Source organism: Malaclemys terrapin, chromosome 1 (genome assembly GCF_027887155.1).
Source record: "Malaclemys terrapin pileata isolate rMalTer1 chromosome 1, rMalTer1.hap1, whole genome shotgun sequence".
Lineage (NCBI taxonomy): Eukaryota > Metazoa > Chordata > Testudines > Emydidae > Malaclemys > Malaclemys terrapin.
Window position 1 is genome coordinate 28,850,737 of NC_071505.1, and position 20,092 is coordinate 28,870,828.

Here is a 20,092-nt window from a genome sequence, read left to right on the forward strand (position 1 = left end):
GTTGTGCCCCTTGCAGTAGGGGTGGCTGGTTTGAAGTCAGATCTGGGATTTTTGGTTATTCAGCGCATATCTCTGATTCATTCAAGGGGCAGCATGTGTGTAGCACATGACCAATGGCATGGAAGACCATTGTGAAGTTCATATGGTCTTCTGTCCAATTTAAAAACTAAACTTGTTAAAACAGTTTTCAGCTTCTTGTGGGAAACTGAGTGTTCCTGTCAAGTTTTTTCAAGTGGGTGGTGTAATAAACTGGTCAGTCTGAATCAAAGCTTTTGATTTTGTTTTCTCCAGGCCAATGAAGAAATAGTAATGCAAATCTCCTTGTTGATTAACTTAATTCCCTGGTGCTTTTCTGACATGAAATTTGGTTTTGTTAAGGTCATATTTGCATGGAAAAAAGAGTGGTTTCCATTTCAAAATAGCAATCTTTGTTTAGGGGAAATGAAAAATATTTAGAAAATGTTACTTTATTTTTTTCAGTGTGTCTATGGTGATCAATTGTACTGGAACAGAGTTTAAGTTTAAACCTGATGTAGTGGTGCTGTCATTACAGAAGCCTCTTTTTACACAGTCCTCATTTTATTCTTTTTGAAAACTCAAACCCTGTTTGATATTACAGGCATTTTACATGGCATTGGAAGATTCATAGTGGAAATTATCTGCTGTCGTTTCAAACTGGGCTCTCACAAACCTGTAAGAATATTTTCTTTTCTTATCATAGGAATTAAGAAAATAGAACAACTATGTACTAGCAAAGTAAAAGATTTTAAAAGGTAGCTAGCTGTAATGAAAGAATACAACTGTAGGACCTAATCCTGTTCCTATTTAAATCCATGGTAAAACTTCCCTTGATTTCATTAGGAGCATATTCAAAAGTTTTTAAAAATAGTTTGAACACATGGGTCCTTAGCCAGATTTGTAATAAGAGGACAGTGATGTTCTCTGGAAAATCTACTACCTAAGGGGATAAAACACACATACTTTTATGGATTTAAGGATACAGAAAAGCAGAGAATGGAGGAAATGCGTATTTAAAAAAAGCAAATGCAATGGATGAAGTTCTTGAACAAGATATTAATGTTTTTGTTTTGTTTGTTTAGGTCCTACTTCCGGATGGCCACATAAACAACCACTTACCTCTAATTACAGACAACAGTATGCATTAGCACCTCCTCGGGAAACTTTTTTTCTTTCTTTCTGCCTGATACAGAAGACAATTTTTATAATAAAGAAAACATTGTGCAATATGTTGAGACAGTGCTCATGGGAAGCAAAAATCAAGCCTTTTAAAAAAACAGTCTGTGTAATTTGTCTCTTTTAAGTGCACATGGAGTCGAAGGAGGCCAGGAAGCCCCGTGAAGCCAACCTCTTCTTGAGCTAGCAGAAGCATTACTGAAGAGAGACAATATTTGCAGTGAAACTGAGTGTCTTTGCAAAAACTGCCATCAGCACTGAAGTGTCAGTGTAGTGATCTGGATTCCAGGCCTGTGAAGTCAGGCAAACACCTATGAAAGCTAACACACATGCAGAATGCAGAGAGAGCCCCATGCAGTGTTCAGCGTGCAGTACAGCAAGCAAGGGTGGCTGTGATAATTGTAGTTTAAGAAGCCAGGATTTGCTGCTAGGTTTTCAGAAATGGGACATGAGATTTTTTTTTTTTTAAATGAGTAGGTAGAGAAGGCTTAGATACTATGCTGATGGAGCTGGGGGGCACTATTGAAAACCCTGAAATAGAAGTGGTCTCAGGGACTGAGACAGAGGCATAGCACTTTCAGCAGTCACTGCCATTCTCCAGTAGCACCGTTATCTATCTACCAGAGGAAAAAGTGCTGCAGAGCAGGGAATATGGCTTTTCTCTGTGTCTCTCTTCTCACAGCCACTTTTTGCCAACAATCCGATTCTCTCCGAGTTTGATCCAAGGAACCAGGAATAGTAAGTCACTGTTGAAAAGGTGTTTGAGTACACAGAGTATAGGCTGATTTGTACTACCCTGATTTTTGTAAAGCTAATGCCTCTCTAAGCTGTGAGAATTGTCCGGAAGAGTATTAAATAAAGAGTGGGAAGGGAAGAACCTGTGCATAGTTTGTTTGGTTGATTGAAAAAGTCCCAAATTTAAGGAAACTAGTTCATCTGAGGATGGAGGTAAAGTTTTGTCATAGATTAAAACTGACTGAGATGGGAAACAAAGGTCTTGGCTACTTTAAGCAAGGAAACCATCACACACTGACTGAATTAAGTGGCATGGTGCATCACGTGTCCTTGCAACCATGTAATGCATCCACACAGTAACGCCATTCTTGGTGGAACCAATCTAGTGCATTCACGTGAGTCTTGAATTGCAACTGTGATACCAGAGCATTCCATCATATAGTGCCCAGCACCTTTGCTAGGAGCAGGGGCTTTTGGGGTAACTTTCAGATACGAGGCACTGCATTGTGGGATGGAGTTAGAGGCAGTTGTACCATTGTAGCTGCCATGCTTGTTGCTACATGTCTGTACTGGGGTGAAGCCATTATAGTCTGCGCCAACTCATTTGGATCTGAACTGAAGGTCTTGTACCAAGTGTTGCAGCTAACTAACTTTGCAACCACACCCTGGACAGCTGTTCTGTGTGGATGCAAGAAGGTACAGAAGGGTTGCAAGCATAAGCCAGCTTATTACAATAATTTCTTGTAATGCTTCATTGCTTTGTGTAGCTGGGCAAAAAAGTAGGGCTAAGTGTAAGAGGGTGGCTTCCCAGTGAACAGTATGAATGCTAGCGTTGTTCAGTATGTATTCTGGAAGGTAGGTTGGACAGGAAACTAGTGAAGTTGCATCTTAAATATAACTTCGCTTGAATTAGTCAAGTTTAGGGAAGATTGTGACCAAAGAAAGGTATAAAATGCGTATTTGGATAGTGTGATGGTTGGTGACAGTTACCATAAACAAGTGTAAGGAAACATCCACAGGAGGGAATATTTAAACCATTCAGAGGGTCATTCATTCTGAATTTGTTATTTCTTTGTAAGTTCTTCAGCTCCAACTTCCCTCAAGCCAGCGTCTTCAGCCGCTGCTACTCTAGCAGACTATTCTCCCTCCTGCTTCTGCTTGCACTGGTTCTGATGACCAACATTTTTGCTGGTTTCTGCTGAATGCTCTCCAGATTGTCCACATTGTTCATAGTGTAGTGCCCAAATACTGGAAACAGTACTCCAGCTGACGCTTCACCAGTGCCAAGTACAACAGGACAATTGCCTCTTGTATCTTACATATGATACTCCTGTTAATACACCCAGAATATAAGCCTTTTTTGCAGTTGCATCACTGCAGCTGGGGGAGAGGGATAGCTCAGTGGTTTGAGCATTGGCCTGCTAAACCCAGGGTTGTGAGTTCAATTCTTGAGGGGACCACTTAGGGATCTGGGGCAAAATCAGTACTTGGTCCTGCTAGTGAAGGCAGGGGGCTGGACTCAATGACCTTTCAAGGTCCCTTCCAGTTCTAGGAGATAGGATATCTCCATTAATTAATTTATTTATTTATCACGTTGACTCATACTCAATTTGAGACCCACTATAACCCCCAGATCCTATTCAGCTCCACAACTGCCTACGAAGTTATTTCTCACTTTGCATTTGTGCATTTGATTTTTCCTTCCTAAGTGTAGAACTTTGCACTTGTCTATATTGAAATTCATTTTACTGATTTCAGACCAATTCTCCAGTTACTTGAATGTTTTGGGATTACAGTATCATCGAGTCCAAATTAAACCCATCTCCCAGGTGCTAGAAACCTCCTACAAACACTGGACATATACTCCAAGCATCTGAAAGCCCTCAGAATGGTTGGTTTTCAGGTGCCCACCACTTAGAAACTGCATTGTGTTCTAAGAGGTCAGAAGACAGAATAGTTCAGAATCTGTTATAACAACATTCTAGAAATTGAGTGTGTTAGGACAGCTACATTAGAGAGCCCATAGCATAGAGAGCAGAGCTGCACCATTGTAAGCTCTCGGTGTAGCTGGAGTCAGTACTGAACAGCAACAGCTCCAACCAAAAATTGGACACAAGGTTGAGTTTCCAGAAATAAAGGCACCCCAAAACTTCCTGAAAATGTTGGTTAGGGCTATTAAATGTGGGAAGGCAAAGAGAGAGTAAGATGCAATAATGCAGATTTATATATATATATATATATATATATATATATATATATATATATATATATATATATATATATATATATATAATAAATAAAAGTATACAAGTAAATATATTCAGTACAATGAAGCCAGTTGGGAGACTGTTCACATCTTGTATCATAATACTAGAACCAGAGGGCACTTAAAAGGCAAGACATTTTCAATGGATAAAAGGAAGATCGTTATGCAAGATATAGTTAAATAGAGCTCTTTTCAAGGCAAATAAGAAGAATAAAAAAATGGACACATGAATACAGTCTGCAGGTACATTAGCTGCAATCATTCTTGGGCGGGGAAAACTTATCATGAGCTGGGTAAAGAACAAATTTCTGTTTCTTTCCCCTCCATGCCCTTGCACAAACTGTGATATATGTTTCTGACTGTTAAGTTATCAGATCCCCTTCCGCATCTGCCTTAGGTGGCTGCCAGAGGCAGGATGTGAGTCTAGATGGAAAAGTGATCTGACCTGGAATGGCATCTACCATATTCCTTAAAGAAAATACAGCTGATGTGTCCATGGGAGAAACGTGAAGGTCAGAATCAGGATGACCATACCCACGATCAAAGACAGGCGTGAGTCTCAACGTTCAGGCCCTGAGCAGCCACCAAATATTTTAGTGCTTGTTTCCTTTTAAGGCTGTTGGGCTGCTCGAGCTTTGCTTTTAGATGTGTTGTGCTGCTTTTTGACTTTCATTAAGATCATTTTATAACTTTATTTGCACTTGTAGCCTCCTTGCCTTGGAAAGCTTAATCTGTCCCACCTCTTGGCTTCTAGTGCCATACCACATAAGCCATACAATATACTAGCCACCCTTTCTGAGCCCCTCCTGGCTGTGGCTTGTTTCATTTCCTTATTGTTCAGCCTGGTGGCTGGTTGCCCTTGTTGCAGCTAAATTGATGCTGAGTCTCACTACTGCTACTACTTTGCTTTCTTCCTTTGCCTTTGTAGCTTCAAATACAGGGTTGGACTCAGGAGGCAAAGTGAAGGGGATAATTTGGGTGCATGGATAAGAGAGAGAGAAATTCTGCGTCAGACTCTTCTAGAGGAAACGGGGGTGGGGGTCGTATTTACTGGGATGGAATTAAGAAAATCACCTACATGTGTAGAGGGCACTGGTGTGAAAATCATCCAAGCGAAACTGCCTTATTCGTGAGTTTAGATGAGGGTACTTGGGTAGCCCCTTGTAATGTTGGGAGTGTGTGTGTGTGTGTACACACACACTCACACTCAATGTTCATGGACTAGTGATGGTGTGTGAAGCCCATCCAGGTGGAGCTGCTTCTGCAGATGTGCTCAGTCACAACTGTGAGGCATTTCAGTCTCAAGAGGTAATGTTCTCTCTTAGCTGTATCCCAGTGCAGGATTCTCTTTGGATTTTCAGGGACTACCTTGACCATCTGATTCAAAACACCAACACATCTCTACCTGGCTGCTTATTGTCTTTCTGTCTGTTACAGCTATTTCTGTGGTATAAACTCAGCTGTGATGCTCTCTGTATACTACACCAACTATGGAGGGGTAGTAGTTGCACCAGAGGACAGGACCAAACTTTCAAGTGTCATGAAGTGGGGCTGAAAGCAAAGAGGAAAGCTTTGGGACTAAAAAAATGTAAAGCCTTCTATGTAGGAAGAGGAAATAAGCAGTGCAAGTACCAAGCCAGGGGATGTAATTGAGCTGTCACACCCATGGCATTTAAGTTCCTTCTTAATATTTTTTTTAATGCAACCAAGCAGTGTAGCTGCTTCTTGGAAGATGTGGGATCAAAATTGTTTGATTGGGAGGGAAAGTGTCCATGAAGAGGTTTGTCTCTGCCTTAAAGGACTCCACGGTGTGAAAATATTTGAGAACAATTGTACTATGTGCACCTGGTCTTGCCTTGGTAGTTTATTCCATATATTATTTTTTTTATGTAATGACCCTTCCATCAAAATTCATTTAGTGCTGGCTCCTGCCCTGGTATTGGGGCCCTGGGAGTAGTTTGGTATTTTGACAAAACATCATTGCACATATGTATTCTACACCCCCCACCCACTCTTAAGAACACATTGTGCATTTTGAAGGAACTCTACTTGCCCCACAAGGGGTCTAGCATTATGGCACTTGGCCTTTGGCTTCAGCAGGGGTCCGTGGGGCTCCTGAGTTAGTCAATAATGCCGTTGTGTTCAGCAGGACTGGTTAGTTGCTCCTTCTCTTTTCAAGTCCATAGCACTCCCAGCTCCTTTTGGCTGAGGTGGCAGATTATTCTCTTTCAGTGAGGTCTTGTCTAGCTCCTGAAGGTGGTGTGTGTCTAATCTTAAATTCTCGAGATGACTGGAGTGAGTGGTCTTTGCTGTTTGAATAGAAGAATCTGCTCTGTGCACAGCAATGGCTGGCAATGGAAGAATTGTTTTCTTAGCCAAGGAGGGAGCTAAGCCACTGCTTTGGCTCTGTGTACACCTTGCCTTTTTCACTGGCACCATTTCATTCCAGACTCAGCACCTGAGGTGCAGGCTGAGAATTGCGAGTAGTGTAGACCAGTGGTTCTCAACCTTTCCAGACTACTGTATCCCTTTCAGGAGTCTGATTTGTCGTGTACCTCAAGTTTTTAAGTGAGGTGAAACTACTTGCTTACAAAATCAGACATAAAAATACAAAAGTGTCACAGCACACAATTACTGAAAATAGCTGACTTTCTCATTTTTACCATATAATTATAAAAAATCAATTGGAATATAAATATTGTACTTACATTTCAGAGTATAGTATACAGAGCAGTATAAACAAGTCATTGTCTGTATGAAATTTTAGTTTGTACTGACTTCACTAATGCTTCTTATGTAGCCTGTTGTAAAACTAGGCAAATATCTAGATGAGTTGATGTACCTCCTGGAAGACTTCTGTGTACCCCCAGGGGTATGTGTATCTCTGGTTGAGAACCACTGGTGTGGAGGGCCAGTAGTAGGTTGACTGAAAGGGTAATAATGTAACATATTTGCTGTTGGTTTGTGTCAAACCTACTTGCACAGCATCTCCAACACACAACCAATGCACCTCTGTGCTGAGAGCATTGGCTAGTGCTCTGCAAGGCTGGGGGAATGGAACATGTGTCTAGGTGCCTGAATGCAAGTCTCAGGGTAAATAAAAATGTAACTGTGCAAGCCTTCTGCATTGACTGTCCATAGTTGAGAGCCCGCCAGGTGGGATTATTTTATAGTGCAGCCACATCACTGCTCTAGTGGTTTTTGTATGTTATATAATGTATGAGGGAGTTTGTGATAGAGGAAGAAACTGCAGAAGTCTTATTCTCTGTTTGCTCATTGGAATGACTCTGTTGCTGAGAAGAGGTAGGGCTGAAATTCCCCACTGAGCTCCCGGCAAGTGGGGATTATAGACTGGAATTAAAGTGGTGGGGAGGGGTGTTTTGGGTTTTTTTTCCCCCTTCAGCAGCCCTTTTTGGATCTTTGTTCAGGGGCCTGAAACAGTGCAAATGGGTTAAGGCCCAAACTTTGTATTCACATTTTTATTGATGGACCCTTTTTGTGACTAAGAGGGATTTTTTCCCCATTCCACCATCCCCACCTTGTACTCTCGCATTCTCAATAACCAGTTGAGTGATGTTTTGTACGATGACACTGTGCAGCATATTGCTGCATTTCCTAGGACACCTGCAACCTAATATTTGAATATTTTGTGTTTATCAGAAAATTGCAGGCCACATGCTTCATTACAGCCTTCTCATTGGCCTCCCACAGGAGGTAGAGAAGGAAAGTAGCCTACTCTAAGCCACAGTATGAGTGTCGCTCTGATGATGCGCGCAATGGTTTTGGACAAGTAACTCCCCCTCTCTGCCTCAGTTTCCCCATCTGTACAGTGGGGATAATGATACTGACCTACCTCACAGGGCTGTTGTGAGGATTGATTAGATGTTTGTAAAGCACTTGGAAAGTGGAAGCACTACAAATGCTGTGGAATTGTTTCACCAAAATGTAAGTGTGTGGGGCCAGGTATATGTGTTCCCTTGTTCTCGGGCTCCTGGGCAGACTCTGTCGCGGAGCTGCCATTTGCCTGGTGCTACATGGAACTGACAGTTACTGTCAACTTAATTTTCACAGATTTTTTTTTTCCAAATCTGCAAATGCGAAGGAAATGTACAATGACCATTCCCAGTATTATACACAAACAATGCTCTGTGGAAACATGCCCTTTTTTCACACTTTCCAAAAACAGAAGCTGATAATATTTCTGTACCAGGATTTTAAGTCCATTTCCTTGGGTATTTCTGGCTGGAGTAACCTAACCAGAAAACTGTGTTTTGAAGTCATCACTCATATTGTACCAACGTTTTTTGGGTGTCGGTCCAGGAAATAAAAGATTTGCAGGTGTGACAATGTGTAAACAGTATTTATTTATTTCTAGACTACAAAATAGCTCCATTTCTGACCAGAGTTTATTTGAGCGGCTGTCAGCACTGTCATGCTCCCTATGTAGATAAATTTCAAGGGCTACAGTAATTGGCTGAGCAAAGTGAGGCCCTACAGTTGACTTGATGTCAATTCAGTTTGTCTAATGTGATAACTGCCAATACTGAATCCAAACAACTCCAGGGAATGTTCTAGGCTTCAAATTCACCTTATTTGTTGAAGCTCAGGAAATAGGAAGGAGGACATGGTGGGTATGGCACACAAAGCACCTGCTGTCTGGTTAGCAGATGGACCCAGCAGTTTCAGCCACCTTTGTAGTTGTCTATAGATCAAGGAATTGGGAGGTAGCTGCTGTTAACACCTCCCACTGTAACAATACCCCCCCCCTCAGCTCTGCTGATTCTCCTAATTACAGTTTAAAAATGTTGACACCTTGAAAGACTTCTCTCCCAGGCAGAGAGAAAAGAATTAAGAATGGTGGGAAGCACATGGACCCTGGTGTGTGGGGAGGTGGGAATGGGAGAATCTTGGTATAGGGAGAAAGGGGGATGGGAACACACACAGTCCTGGCCATGGTGTGGAGGAGGGGAAGGCAGGATGTGGGGGGACACAGAGCCCCTGACATGAGAGAGGGGATAGGGAGGGGCTGCAACAGGTTCCTGAAATAAAGGGAGATGGGAGAGTGATGTGCAGGGAGCTTGTGGGATGTGTGTGGAGGGGTGCAGGGAGTCTCTGGTGTGTAATATGCTCAGCCTACAGGCACAACAGTGTGTGCCCCCAGTATAAAACTGCAATTAGCACCCACCTCCTGCAAGCAGTGAATTAGGACAATGATTGGTTTTCTGGGTTTGTGAAAACCACTGTGCCTTTAGCACTCTGGCCGATGTGGTTCTCAGGCGACGTAAATTGACTTCAGTGGACAATGAAGGATTTACACCAGATGAGCATCTGGTCCCTTATCTTTTGCTCCTAGTCAGTTGAAATTAATCTCAGGATTTATTACAAGTAATAGTTCAGTAATGCAAAATTATCTGTTAGCAGTTTTTAACAATGCAGGTATCATACTAGCTGCCAGTAACCTCAGAATCATGTACATTTAATCTAAAGCTGTATTTATTTTTCAGATGTGATTGGCAGCCATCAATGACAAAGTTTAATTGAAACTATATCATTCCCTTTACAAAGAAACCAAATCTGAGCTGAGTAGTGGGGCATGTGTCTTAATAATGCTTGTTAGACTCAGTTCTCTGATGATTTAAACAGCCTTAGATACAGAGGAAATAAGTATCTCAAGCAAATTATCTAGTAAAACTCTGAGGCTGCTGCAGATCTGGCAGGTGCAGGAAATGATGTACTGGTACAAGTACTTTAATACTTTTCCTCCTGAGCAGAAAAGGGAAATGGTTCAGAAGTTACCAGATTTTCTCTACAGCAAGGCATGTATTCTCCACTTCTTTTTTTAGTATAATTATACTTGGGGAGGAAAAAAAGTGGGGAAGTAATGAGCAGTGGGTTGATAATAATGGACATTTAAATACAAAATCCAACTATCAAGATGAAAAAAAAAATCAAGTTACCATTTACAGTTCTATTTCACAATATGTTACTATGTGGAAAAATCTCAAACATGTGAAAGGCTGAGCGTTAAAGAAAACAAGGAGAATACATAATGTATGGTTGGAAAATCACAGGTCACTGTCCAGTTAATGATACAAACAGACCACCACTGGAGCTGTTGAGCCACAGCTTGGCCCAGGCATTGATCTCTCTGTTCTGGTGGCACAAAGAGGCTGGAAGAATTTTGCACGGTTTTATAAATATATTTGAATAAAACCTAGTAACTTACATTAGGGTTTTTGTTGTCACCAGCACATTTTACCATCTGAGCTTGTTTTTACAGTTACTGGTGTTAACTGCTACTTTCACAGGTGCTTGCTTGCATTCCTCCTTGCCTGTAAAGGTAAAGTCTACCGGAACTGAAGCTTTCTACTATACAAATACATTAGTAAAGAAGCACACCGAGAACTGCCTGCCCTGTCATGACTCAACAGGTTTACTTGTAAGTGGTATTTAATTTATTCCCAATGTATTCAGCATATTCCATGCAGAAAGTGAGACACAAATTGGGTTGTTTACACAATGGGTCAGTTTTTAATATTTGAGATAGATAGTTTCCTCCTTAAATAATGAGACAAGGTGAAGATTCATTCCAGTATAAAAGCTGTTTATGTCCCACTTTTCCAGTATTACCACTGTACAAGTGAGAAGGGGGCAAAACTTTTTTTTTTTTTTTTTTTTTTTTAAAAAACAACCTACTTCATTTGAAAACAACTCCCATAATAACGAATGTGTCTTTTTAGTACCTATGTGAGCCCTTTTCCTTGTGGAGAGAGGCTTGAAAATGCAAATGGTTATGAAACCAATTGCTCAGATTGAAAGAAACAAGCAGCTGGGTTCCACTTCTGCCCCAGGCGTGCAGGTGCTGAACTAAAGAACCCAGGCCCTGCCGCATTCAGATGAATCTGTTCCATTTGGAGTATACACCAAAGAGGCATGTCAGTAACCCTCCTGCATTCCTCAGGCTAGCCCTGTGCAGAGTGGTGGGACTATGGTGCATGGAAACTGGCAAAATTGTTCCATAGACATTCCCCCCCTCAATTCAAAAAATATCAAGGCTGGGTCTGCAACATAAGCCAGCCACCAGTGTGGAAACATCTGACAGGAATGGTTTCTTTCCCTCCCCAGACATGTCACTAGTAGCAGAGTTCCATTATTACAGGAGAGGGCACCCTACCAACAATCATGCTGCTTGACCCTGCCAGTGCGCTCCTCAAGCTGTAGATAGGGAAGGAACTGGCTGTTGTGTTGGGCAGAGTGTGTCTGAATGGCTATACCCCAACACCCAGGCTGTGCCTACAGTAAGCAAACTCAGACCAGCAATTCTTCACTGGTGCAGCTCCTTCCAGGGGAGTCAGTGATTACATAGACCCATGTCTGCAATCCCTATGCAGGGGTTGCAGTCTCTATTCCAGTCCAGGGGCTACTTAAAGTCCAGAGGGGAGCTGAAGACTCCCCTGTTACCTGCACATGGGCAGATTTCAACCCCCCCAACTCCCAGGCAGCAACTCTGTGCAAAGCCCACTTGGGCTTGGTGCAGGGTGGCTGCATGGACATTCCCTTTCTAAGTGGAGTTTCACTATAACTGAACTAACTAGAAACAGGCTTTACTGGGCTATTGACACTGGGCATCACAGCTCCGTGTAACTTCTATATAAACTATGTACAAGTCTAGCAGAATTTCATCATCCTATATTCTTGATTCCTGTTTAAAACACAAACCACACTAGAATCTATAACTTATCATATGCCCTACATGGTAACATTCCCTATTGCTTTCTAACCTTGTTTTTAAAGGTTGGGGTGTGGGTGTAATGCTCCAGGCAGCCCTGGAGATCAAAAGCCCTTTGCTTATCTACAGATCAGATTCAGTAGCTGCAGTGGCAATGCTGGCTACTCAGTCAATACCCCTCAACAGGGGTATCCAAGTGTTTTACAAAGATTTGTTAATAGTGGTATCCCCATTTGAGAGAGATGAGACACAAAGGCGGGGGTGGGGGGTGTCTACACTGTAGTGTGAGCCCAGAGTTTTAACACAGCTTCAAGCCTAACTCCCCCCCGGCCTTCCATCTTCACACAAATTGCGTTAACTCAGGCCTTGGAGCCAGGACCACGCAGGGATAGAGGGCCCAAGCCTGAGTCAAGGCAGGCCCTATTGCTTTGCAGTCTAGACACAGACCCACTGGACTTGTGCTCTAGGAGTCTGGCAGAAGTAGCCCATAATCACAGGGGCTGACTTTTAGTCCTCTGGACAGTCAACTTTTCCCACACTGCACCATGAACAAAGGGCTAGAGTAGCCATGTTTGGGAGAGTATTAGGAAGTCTCAGATATGGGTGGTTGGACTTGGGCCTACATAATGTAGGGTAGATGCTGGAACCTAGGATTCAACAATTCCTCACCTGGGGTTACAAATAAGTGTTGATGCTCAAGCCCTAGGTTAACATACCCAGGGTCTGCTAACTCAAGTTCTACTAACCCTGGGCTTACACTGCAGTGTAGCTGTAGCCTGAGTGACCTGTCTGAAGTCACACAGCATATGTCCACGCTGCACTAAAACCTATGGCTGGCCTGGGTCAGCTGATGCTGGCTCACAGGGCTTGAGGTGTGGAAACTGCATAAGAAACACACACAAATAGAAGACTGTCCTTAAAGTTCTACATCCACTTACAGCAAGAACAATCAAATTATTGCTGGCTTCTGGGTGGGACTGTTAGGTGGCTGGAGCCCCTTCCTCCCATGCTAAAAAAGCCCTAATTTAGGCCCCAATTCTGTAAATAGAACCATATGAAATTAGCCCCCTGCACCTGTGTGGAGTTCCCACTGGAATCAGTGGGAATGACAGTGCTAAATAAACTTGTAGTCAGTAGGGGGCTAGGTAGAGGCAGGGATCTACCCCTGCAGCAATCTTTGAGGGCTTGAGGCCTCAGTGGTCAATGCACAGTATGGAAATAGCCCTTACAGTTTCAAAACACCGCACAAGGGGTTTAGCCCTATGATTTCCCTAGACTTATTAAACAACTTGAGCATGGAGAGGAAGTCTGTCTCCTTATCTATCTGGCCCCTTGAATGAAAAAGTTAAACAAATGCATAATGTCCTGTTTTAAACTTTGTATATGTGTGTGCGCGCACTTCACAAGAGACCTGTTTAGCACAGAACTTAGATTCCAAAAGTTCTGACTTGTACAGAGGTGGACATACAGTGGGTCAGGCAATCGATGTTTCTATTTCCTCCCCTCTCCCCCATGACAAACTTTGTTTTTTCACTGAAAAACTACAAAATTTCTCTCCCTCATATACACTCACACACACTTTTGAAGAAACCCCTCACTCACTCTCAGGCCTGTATGTTTGACAAAATCTCACCTTTTCCATTCCCCAAAATGGAAATCAGCTTTCATAGCTATCGTGGTGCCTTGCTTGTCACTGTGTAATTCAATTACAGCATTTGGAAAGGAGCATGCAATTCACTTCATAGTCTGTTGTTATGGCAACCTTTCCCTGGTTCTGAAAAAGAAAGGTGTTCAGCCTTTAAATAATGTTAGTGGTGCTGAATTTTAGCAAGCTGCTATGTTTTCAGTAGTATTTACATTCTTCTTTATTAACATGGTTACTGTTTATTACTTTTGGGCACTCACAAGGCTGTTAAGCTTTCTAATCAACATCTGGCTGGGTTTTTTTCCATTCAATCCCAAAACCACATTTCATTCTTGGCTTAGCAAATATAGAAAACTGGACACATACCACAATAAGAAAGTTCACAGCAGGAATCATCAGGTTTGCATTTTATCAGCCTCACTCCTGCTTTCCACAAGGGTGGGCTAGGACAGGTCAGAGATGAACGAACATACATACATAGAGGGTGGGGGAAAGGGTTAGCTCAGTGGTTTGAGCATTGGCCTGCTAAACCCAGAGTTCTGAGTTCAATGCTTGAGAGGGCCACTTGGTCCTGCTAGTGAAGGCAGGGGGCTGGATGCAGTGACCTTTCAGTTCTATGAGATAGAACTATCTCCATATATTATGTTTTAAAGAATTAAAAAACCAGTATTGGACTCATTGCACATACAGCTATGACAGCTTGCAGTCCAAGTGGCTCCTTGCTCGGGGTTAAAAACAGAAACAAATTCAGACACCTAGGCAGTTGCAACTCCAGGTATTTTCTGGATTGCACAAAATTCCTAAATACTCTGATTTTTTCTCTCCCATTGAGCTGTAGCAAACTGTTTAAAAATGAATGCATTGAAGTCATTGGCAAAACTCCCATTGACTTCAACAGGGTGACAACTTCACCTAGTTTTGCCTGAAGAAAGAGTGACAGTAGTCACTCTGCCAGTAACCAAGATCTACTCACCTATTCCCAAAGCTCTAATTACAGCCCAGTGTCTTCTCTTATTGCCTGTTTTCTTACTTGGATAAATCTTAATCATATACAAAAGAAACAGTCCTCACAATAATATTCTGTGGTCCAGATTCCGCTGTCAGCCAAACGTTTGCAATAGCACTGGACAGGTGTAGCTAGGAGCCGAATCTGGCTCTGATTGTTTAATGTAGCATACATACCACAGGTTGCCATTCATCTGAATCCTTCTGCTTGGCTTCAGAACCCCATCATTTACGTAACAATCACATTGATCACGCTCAGTACCGATACCTTCACTATTTTAATATAGTCTTGCAGGACAACCACTCCATCAACTGTCCTATCTTACATCACAGCTCCTATCCCTCTCGGATAAAGAGCAGCAAGGGCTGTTGCAGGCTTTCACATTGTACTCAAAGACCTGACCCTTTTCACAAGCCTGTTCTGTTAAGCAGTAACTATGAGCAATAGTTTCTCTTTCAAATAATTTTTATTTGATTAGGTGTTTCATTTGGCTCTTGTTCCCTGCATCAAGGTATTATGCAGATTATCCATGGGAAATGATAAGTGTTGGGCTTTTTAAACATTGTTTTAGCAAAAAAAAAAAAAAAAGTGTAATCTTCAATTTATCTATACAATATCTACAGTGCTCTAAGCAGAGCATAAGAAAGATGAACTTACATGAGAAAATAAAAGCAAAGCAATGTAGACAAGCAAAAGCAACGCCCACATTCACAAATTCCCCAGACAGCTGATTAGATATTGTTTAGAAATGCTACATATTTTGCACTCTCCATGTCTCCTGGAATTATTGTCAAGAAGTGCAGAATTTCTTCACAGTACCAAAAAATACAACTAAAATTACCCATTTTATTTTCCTTACGTTGCCATGAATCCTAACTGTCCAAGTCTAATGGTGTCCACTAAAATCTGTGTAAAGATTAGACAACCCTTTTTTTAAAATAGCATGTAAATCTGTCTCATAGTATCACTTTTCTCAACACTGTTCAGGCTACAAACAGCAAATGTAAGAGAATTATTGCCGAGTCCTGTTCAGCTTAACTCCTGGGAGAAGTCAATGGGACAGCTCTCTGGTGTAGGGACTGCAAGACGGAACCCATAAGCAAGAACATTTTGGGGTCAGATTGTGACCCCCCATCCAGATCGGCATGCGGAAGGTCTTCCACACATGGGTCTCCTCTCCTCCATGTGGAAGGGGGCTCAGGTGCCTCTGTGAGGATCAGTGAGCTGAGCACAATTTGCTTTTACAAACTTTTCTGTAATAAATAATATGAATACACAAATATAATGTTTGTTTCTGTATGAAGTCTCAGTGGTGTTGGGCTGATAAACTAGTTCTGGGAAAACAAATCAGTAATGGAGGTGAATATTTTATGATGGCATTGTAGAGATTTTTTTTTTTTTAAACTGAAGATACATGCCTCATTTTTCTAGCTAGTAGTTAGTTACTAAAATCCAAAACAAATGTGTTCATTAAAAACAAACATCACTGTTGAACAGCGTGGGAAGTTTGATACAACATAATTCTGATTATAGCTATTAACAGCAGAAGGTGGTCTATTGTTTGAGAGATTTGCAGGAACAGTCACCTAGCAGTTGCCTTACTGGCCAGCAGGTGATGCTGTTGTTCCATGACAATGTTGAAAGTACATTTTCTTGCTGTAAGGAAGGCTTTTAAAAAAAGAAGTTTGGAAATCCGTTTGTCAGGATTTTACCTTTTTTATTAAATTTGAAACTCATTAAACCATAATATATATCACATGGCCCAGATTCAATTAAAATATATTTTTCATTTACATTGGATGACATGTATTGTCAAGTTTATAATATTGCAACATTATTGTTATATTAGCCCTCAATTAGCCTGATCAGGATCACTACTACACATGGATGTCACTATCACACACAGTTTTTTTTTTTAATCTATTTTTCGGTTATGATTATTCTCATGAAAAATAATGACCTCAAATACTTCTAAAGGAAGAAATGCAGTTTTGGCCCTTGATATACCTTTATCTATACACACACACACCTTATACTTTTATTACCAGTCTCATGAGAAATGTAACATTTTAAGTTAGATCACATGCAGATGGTATCCTCCTCCCAATGTAGAGTATAACTTGGTATAATACTTTTTCATTTGCTGAGATGCGATTCTACATACAGCTACTAAAGCTGAAAAGCACTGCTCAGCATATTATACAACTAGTGATTGGTCTTGCTTTGAGCAGGGGGTTGGACTAGATGACCTCCTGAGGTCCCTTCCAACCCTGATATTCTATGATTCTGCTAATTCTACATCAATTCATTTAGTTTCTTTTTTACTTTGTGTTTGTTTGGTTTTAGCTTATTAGGTACATTTTTCTATCCTAAAAGTTGGTTTCTACCAGAAAATACTTTCCCACATAATAGGGAAGTGAGCATACAAATCTAAAAGTCAATGATCTGTCATCTACCAATGATGGTAATATTACACCGGGAAAAGCCTTTTGATAATTGGGGCTAGATTTTACTATAGAGTTCATTAGCTAATGTAGGCCTATAGGGCCATGTTTTCAAAAGTGCCTCTGGGAGTTCAAGGCCCAATTCCCATTGACTTTTTAATATTATTAATCACCACTGGGGGCTGATACATCATAAATTCACCAATGCTCAGTGGGAGCTGGGTGACTAACTCCTTAGGTGCTTTTGAAAATTCCACACAGGGGGCAGATTGCAAGGGGATAGATGGAGCAGTTCTAGGAGATAGGATATCTGGGGGGAGGGATAGCTCAGAGGTTTGAGCATTAGCCTGCTAAACCCAGGGTTGAGAGTTCACTCCTTGAGGGGGCCATTTAGGGGTCTGGGGATTGGTCCTGCTTTGAGCAGCGGGTTGGACTAGATGACCTCCTGAGGTCCCTTCCAACCCTGATATTCTATGATTCTAAGGAGCATCTTTTTCTTGCACCCCCCACAGAATTGCTGGAATTAAATAGTGGTTCGATTACACAGGGAATGCAAGGGCTGACTTTAGTGCCTGAGCTGGCATTGTTATTGCCAAAGAAGGATCTGCCCCATTATGAACCAGCCAACACCATAGGACATGTCAGAGCAATGGTACAAGGGTGGCTCATGTGCCACATTCCTCCTGTTATTCTGGAAGCATTGCATCTATCTGAGCCATGATGCCTCCCAGAGCTGTTAGAGGGGGAGTGTACCTCTGATTACTCCCAACCTTCAAGGCACAGCCAAGCCCATAAAATATTGCCATTTTCTATCCTTGCACATGAAGGAGGCCTTGTTTTAAGACAGGACATCAATTCCCAGGAACTTACAAATGCCTCAGAAATCACCTCCACTATTTTCTGGCTGGACAAAACTGGCATCTGCATTGTTTTTGAATGATCCACAGAGCCCTTTGGATTTTATACATGTATATATATTTTCCATTTGTCATATTGATGTTTGCTATATGTGCCACTACAAAAAGTAAGTGTCAGGTGTTTCAAGAGTTGGTTAATTTTTCAACTAGCCTTATTGAATACAAAGAAACGAAACAGCATGTCTTGCACAAGGTCCAATATAGGTAGGAGCAGCTGACCTCTTGAGCATGGGTGCAGTTCAGTACTTAGACCATATTTCTCACACTTGATACATCCAATATGGCAAGAAACATCTGTATTACACTAGTCTACATTCTGAGCACCAAAATGGGCCAGTTGCTACTAGTGATACAAGAGGACAGTTTGAAGTGTGGTTGTAATGACACCTATCAATGACTCCCAGCTGCCATATATTTTATGCATCCTACTTCATTATTGTATCTGATTTTTCATGTGATCACATATGGCAAGACAGGAACCATGTATAAAAAAAAAAACAGTTAAGACAATTATTTCTTTGTCTATTCATGAACTTTTGTCTTGTGTTAAAAAAAATATCAAACTGATGTTTGAATGTTTAAAAAGGTTTTACAAGACATGTTGCCAGCAAGAATAGTTGTTTACCCCCCAAAGTCAGAGTTTAGATATTAGAGCAGTGGGCTTAAAATTGCAACCTCCAGCTTATATTTATGGGGGCAGTCTTCAGGAAATGCTTACAATAGCATATACATTGATAGTGTATATAATTAGTTTCCCCATCTGCTCTTAGGGCCAGAGCCAACTGAAGTCAGTGACAGACTGCCATTGATTTCAATGGGTTTTGGACCAGGCCCTTACTGTTCTAGCATTTTAATGCCTGCACAGTGTGAAATTTGAAGAGACATAAGGAGGGTTAGAGCTCAAGAGTTTACTAGGGGGAAATAACTGACAAGATCAGGCTAATTTGGGAGTGAGGTAGCTTCCACAGCATTATGTTGTTATAACAGTTTTCATCTACAAACAAAATAGTGGCTTACATCATAGCTTCCCAGAGAAAAATCCATAGGATGACACATGTTAGGCAGAAAACAGGTACTCCATCCCCACACAGTTCTAACGGTGCAGAGTGGGAGTATGTCAGTTAATATTGAGGATAGCAGCAGCAATTTCATCAAGAAAATCCAAGCAGGTTTCCGGGGGATGATACTGTGAAGAGAAGCTGTGTTGCTTCAATCCCCATTTCACTAATGTACTTGGGAAAAGGAATGGGTTTTCTGTTCCTTTCATCCTCACTATGGGAAATATTAGATCAGATGCTATAGCCTTGTAAATAGATCAACTTTAACAAACAATGAATAGCATTAGGCAGATGTACACCAAGAGAGAATATCAGACCTCAAAAATCAGGGAAAATTCTCAATCTAATTTCAGAACCTTCATTAAAATAAAATAATTCAATCCTCAGCTCTACAAGCTATAAAGTTGTTTGTATTAATTCTAGAACTCAATTCAGGAGCCATTTCCCAGTAACATGAGGAAAGGTTAAAAACTTGGTATGTTTAGACTTGAGAAAAGACGACTAAGGGGAGACCCAATAAATTCTTCAAATATGTTAAGGGCTGTTCTAACGAGTACAGTGATCAACTGTTCATGTCCATTGATGGTAGGAAAAGAAATTAATTGGCTTAATCTGCAGCAAGGGAGATTTAGGTTAGATATTAGGAAAATTTTTCTAACTCTAAGGATAGTTAAGTACTGGAATAGGTTACCATGAGAGGTTGCAGAAACCCCTCCAGTGGAGTGTGACAGAGTACCGGGGACTAATCGCTGAGCCAGAACTCTGATCACTTACCCACCAATTAATTCCCTGGGATGGACCTGACTGTGCCTAATTGGCAGATTAGAATGGATGGGGGAGGACTAAAGATCTAATTAGCCAATTAATGCAGAAGCTAGAAGAAGGCATAGGAAGGCTGTGCTGGGAAACAGATGTAGGTTCATAGAGCCAGAACCAAGAAATATCCCTGGGTGGTGAAATCTCTTCCCTTTTCTTGGTAGAGGAGAACTAATGCTGTAAGTGATGTGATGTAGGTGGGAAGAGAATGTAAATAAGCTACACAGAGGTAGTTAACAACTGAAGGTCTCAGAACAGTCCATGTATTCAGAGCAGAAGACA

The 20,092-nt window shown here is 41.4% G+C and overlaps 1 protein-coding gene across 1 annotated transcript in view; it reads left to right on the forward strand.

The window, feature by feature from the left end:
- ERGIC2 (ERGIC and golgi 2) overlaps positions 1 to 2,075 on the forward strand; it is a 44,702-nt gene extending 42,627 nt beyond the window's left edge. The window contains exons 15-16 of the mRNA XM_054018947.1: positions 620 to 693; positions 1,101 to 2,075. Of these exons, the coding sequence (XP_053874922.1) occupies positions 620 to 693; positions 1,101 to 1,166 (140 nt within the window). The 3' untranslated portion in view covers positions 1,167 to 2,075. The remainder of the gene's footprint in view (positions 1 to 619; positions 694 to 1,100) is intronic.
- Positions 2,076 to 20,092: the final 18,017 nt, after the last annotated feature.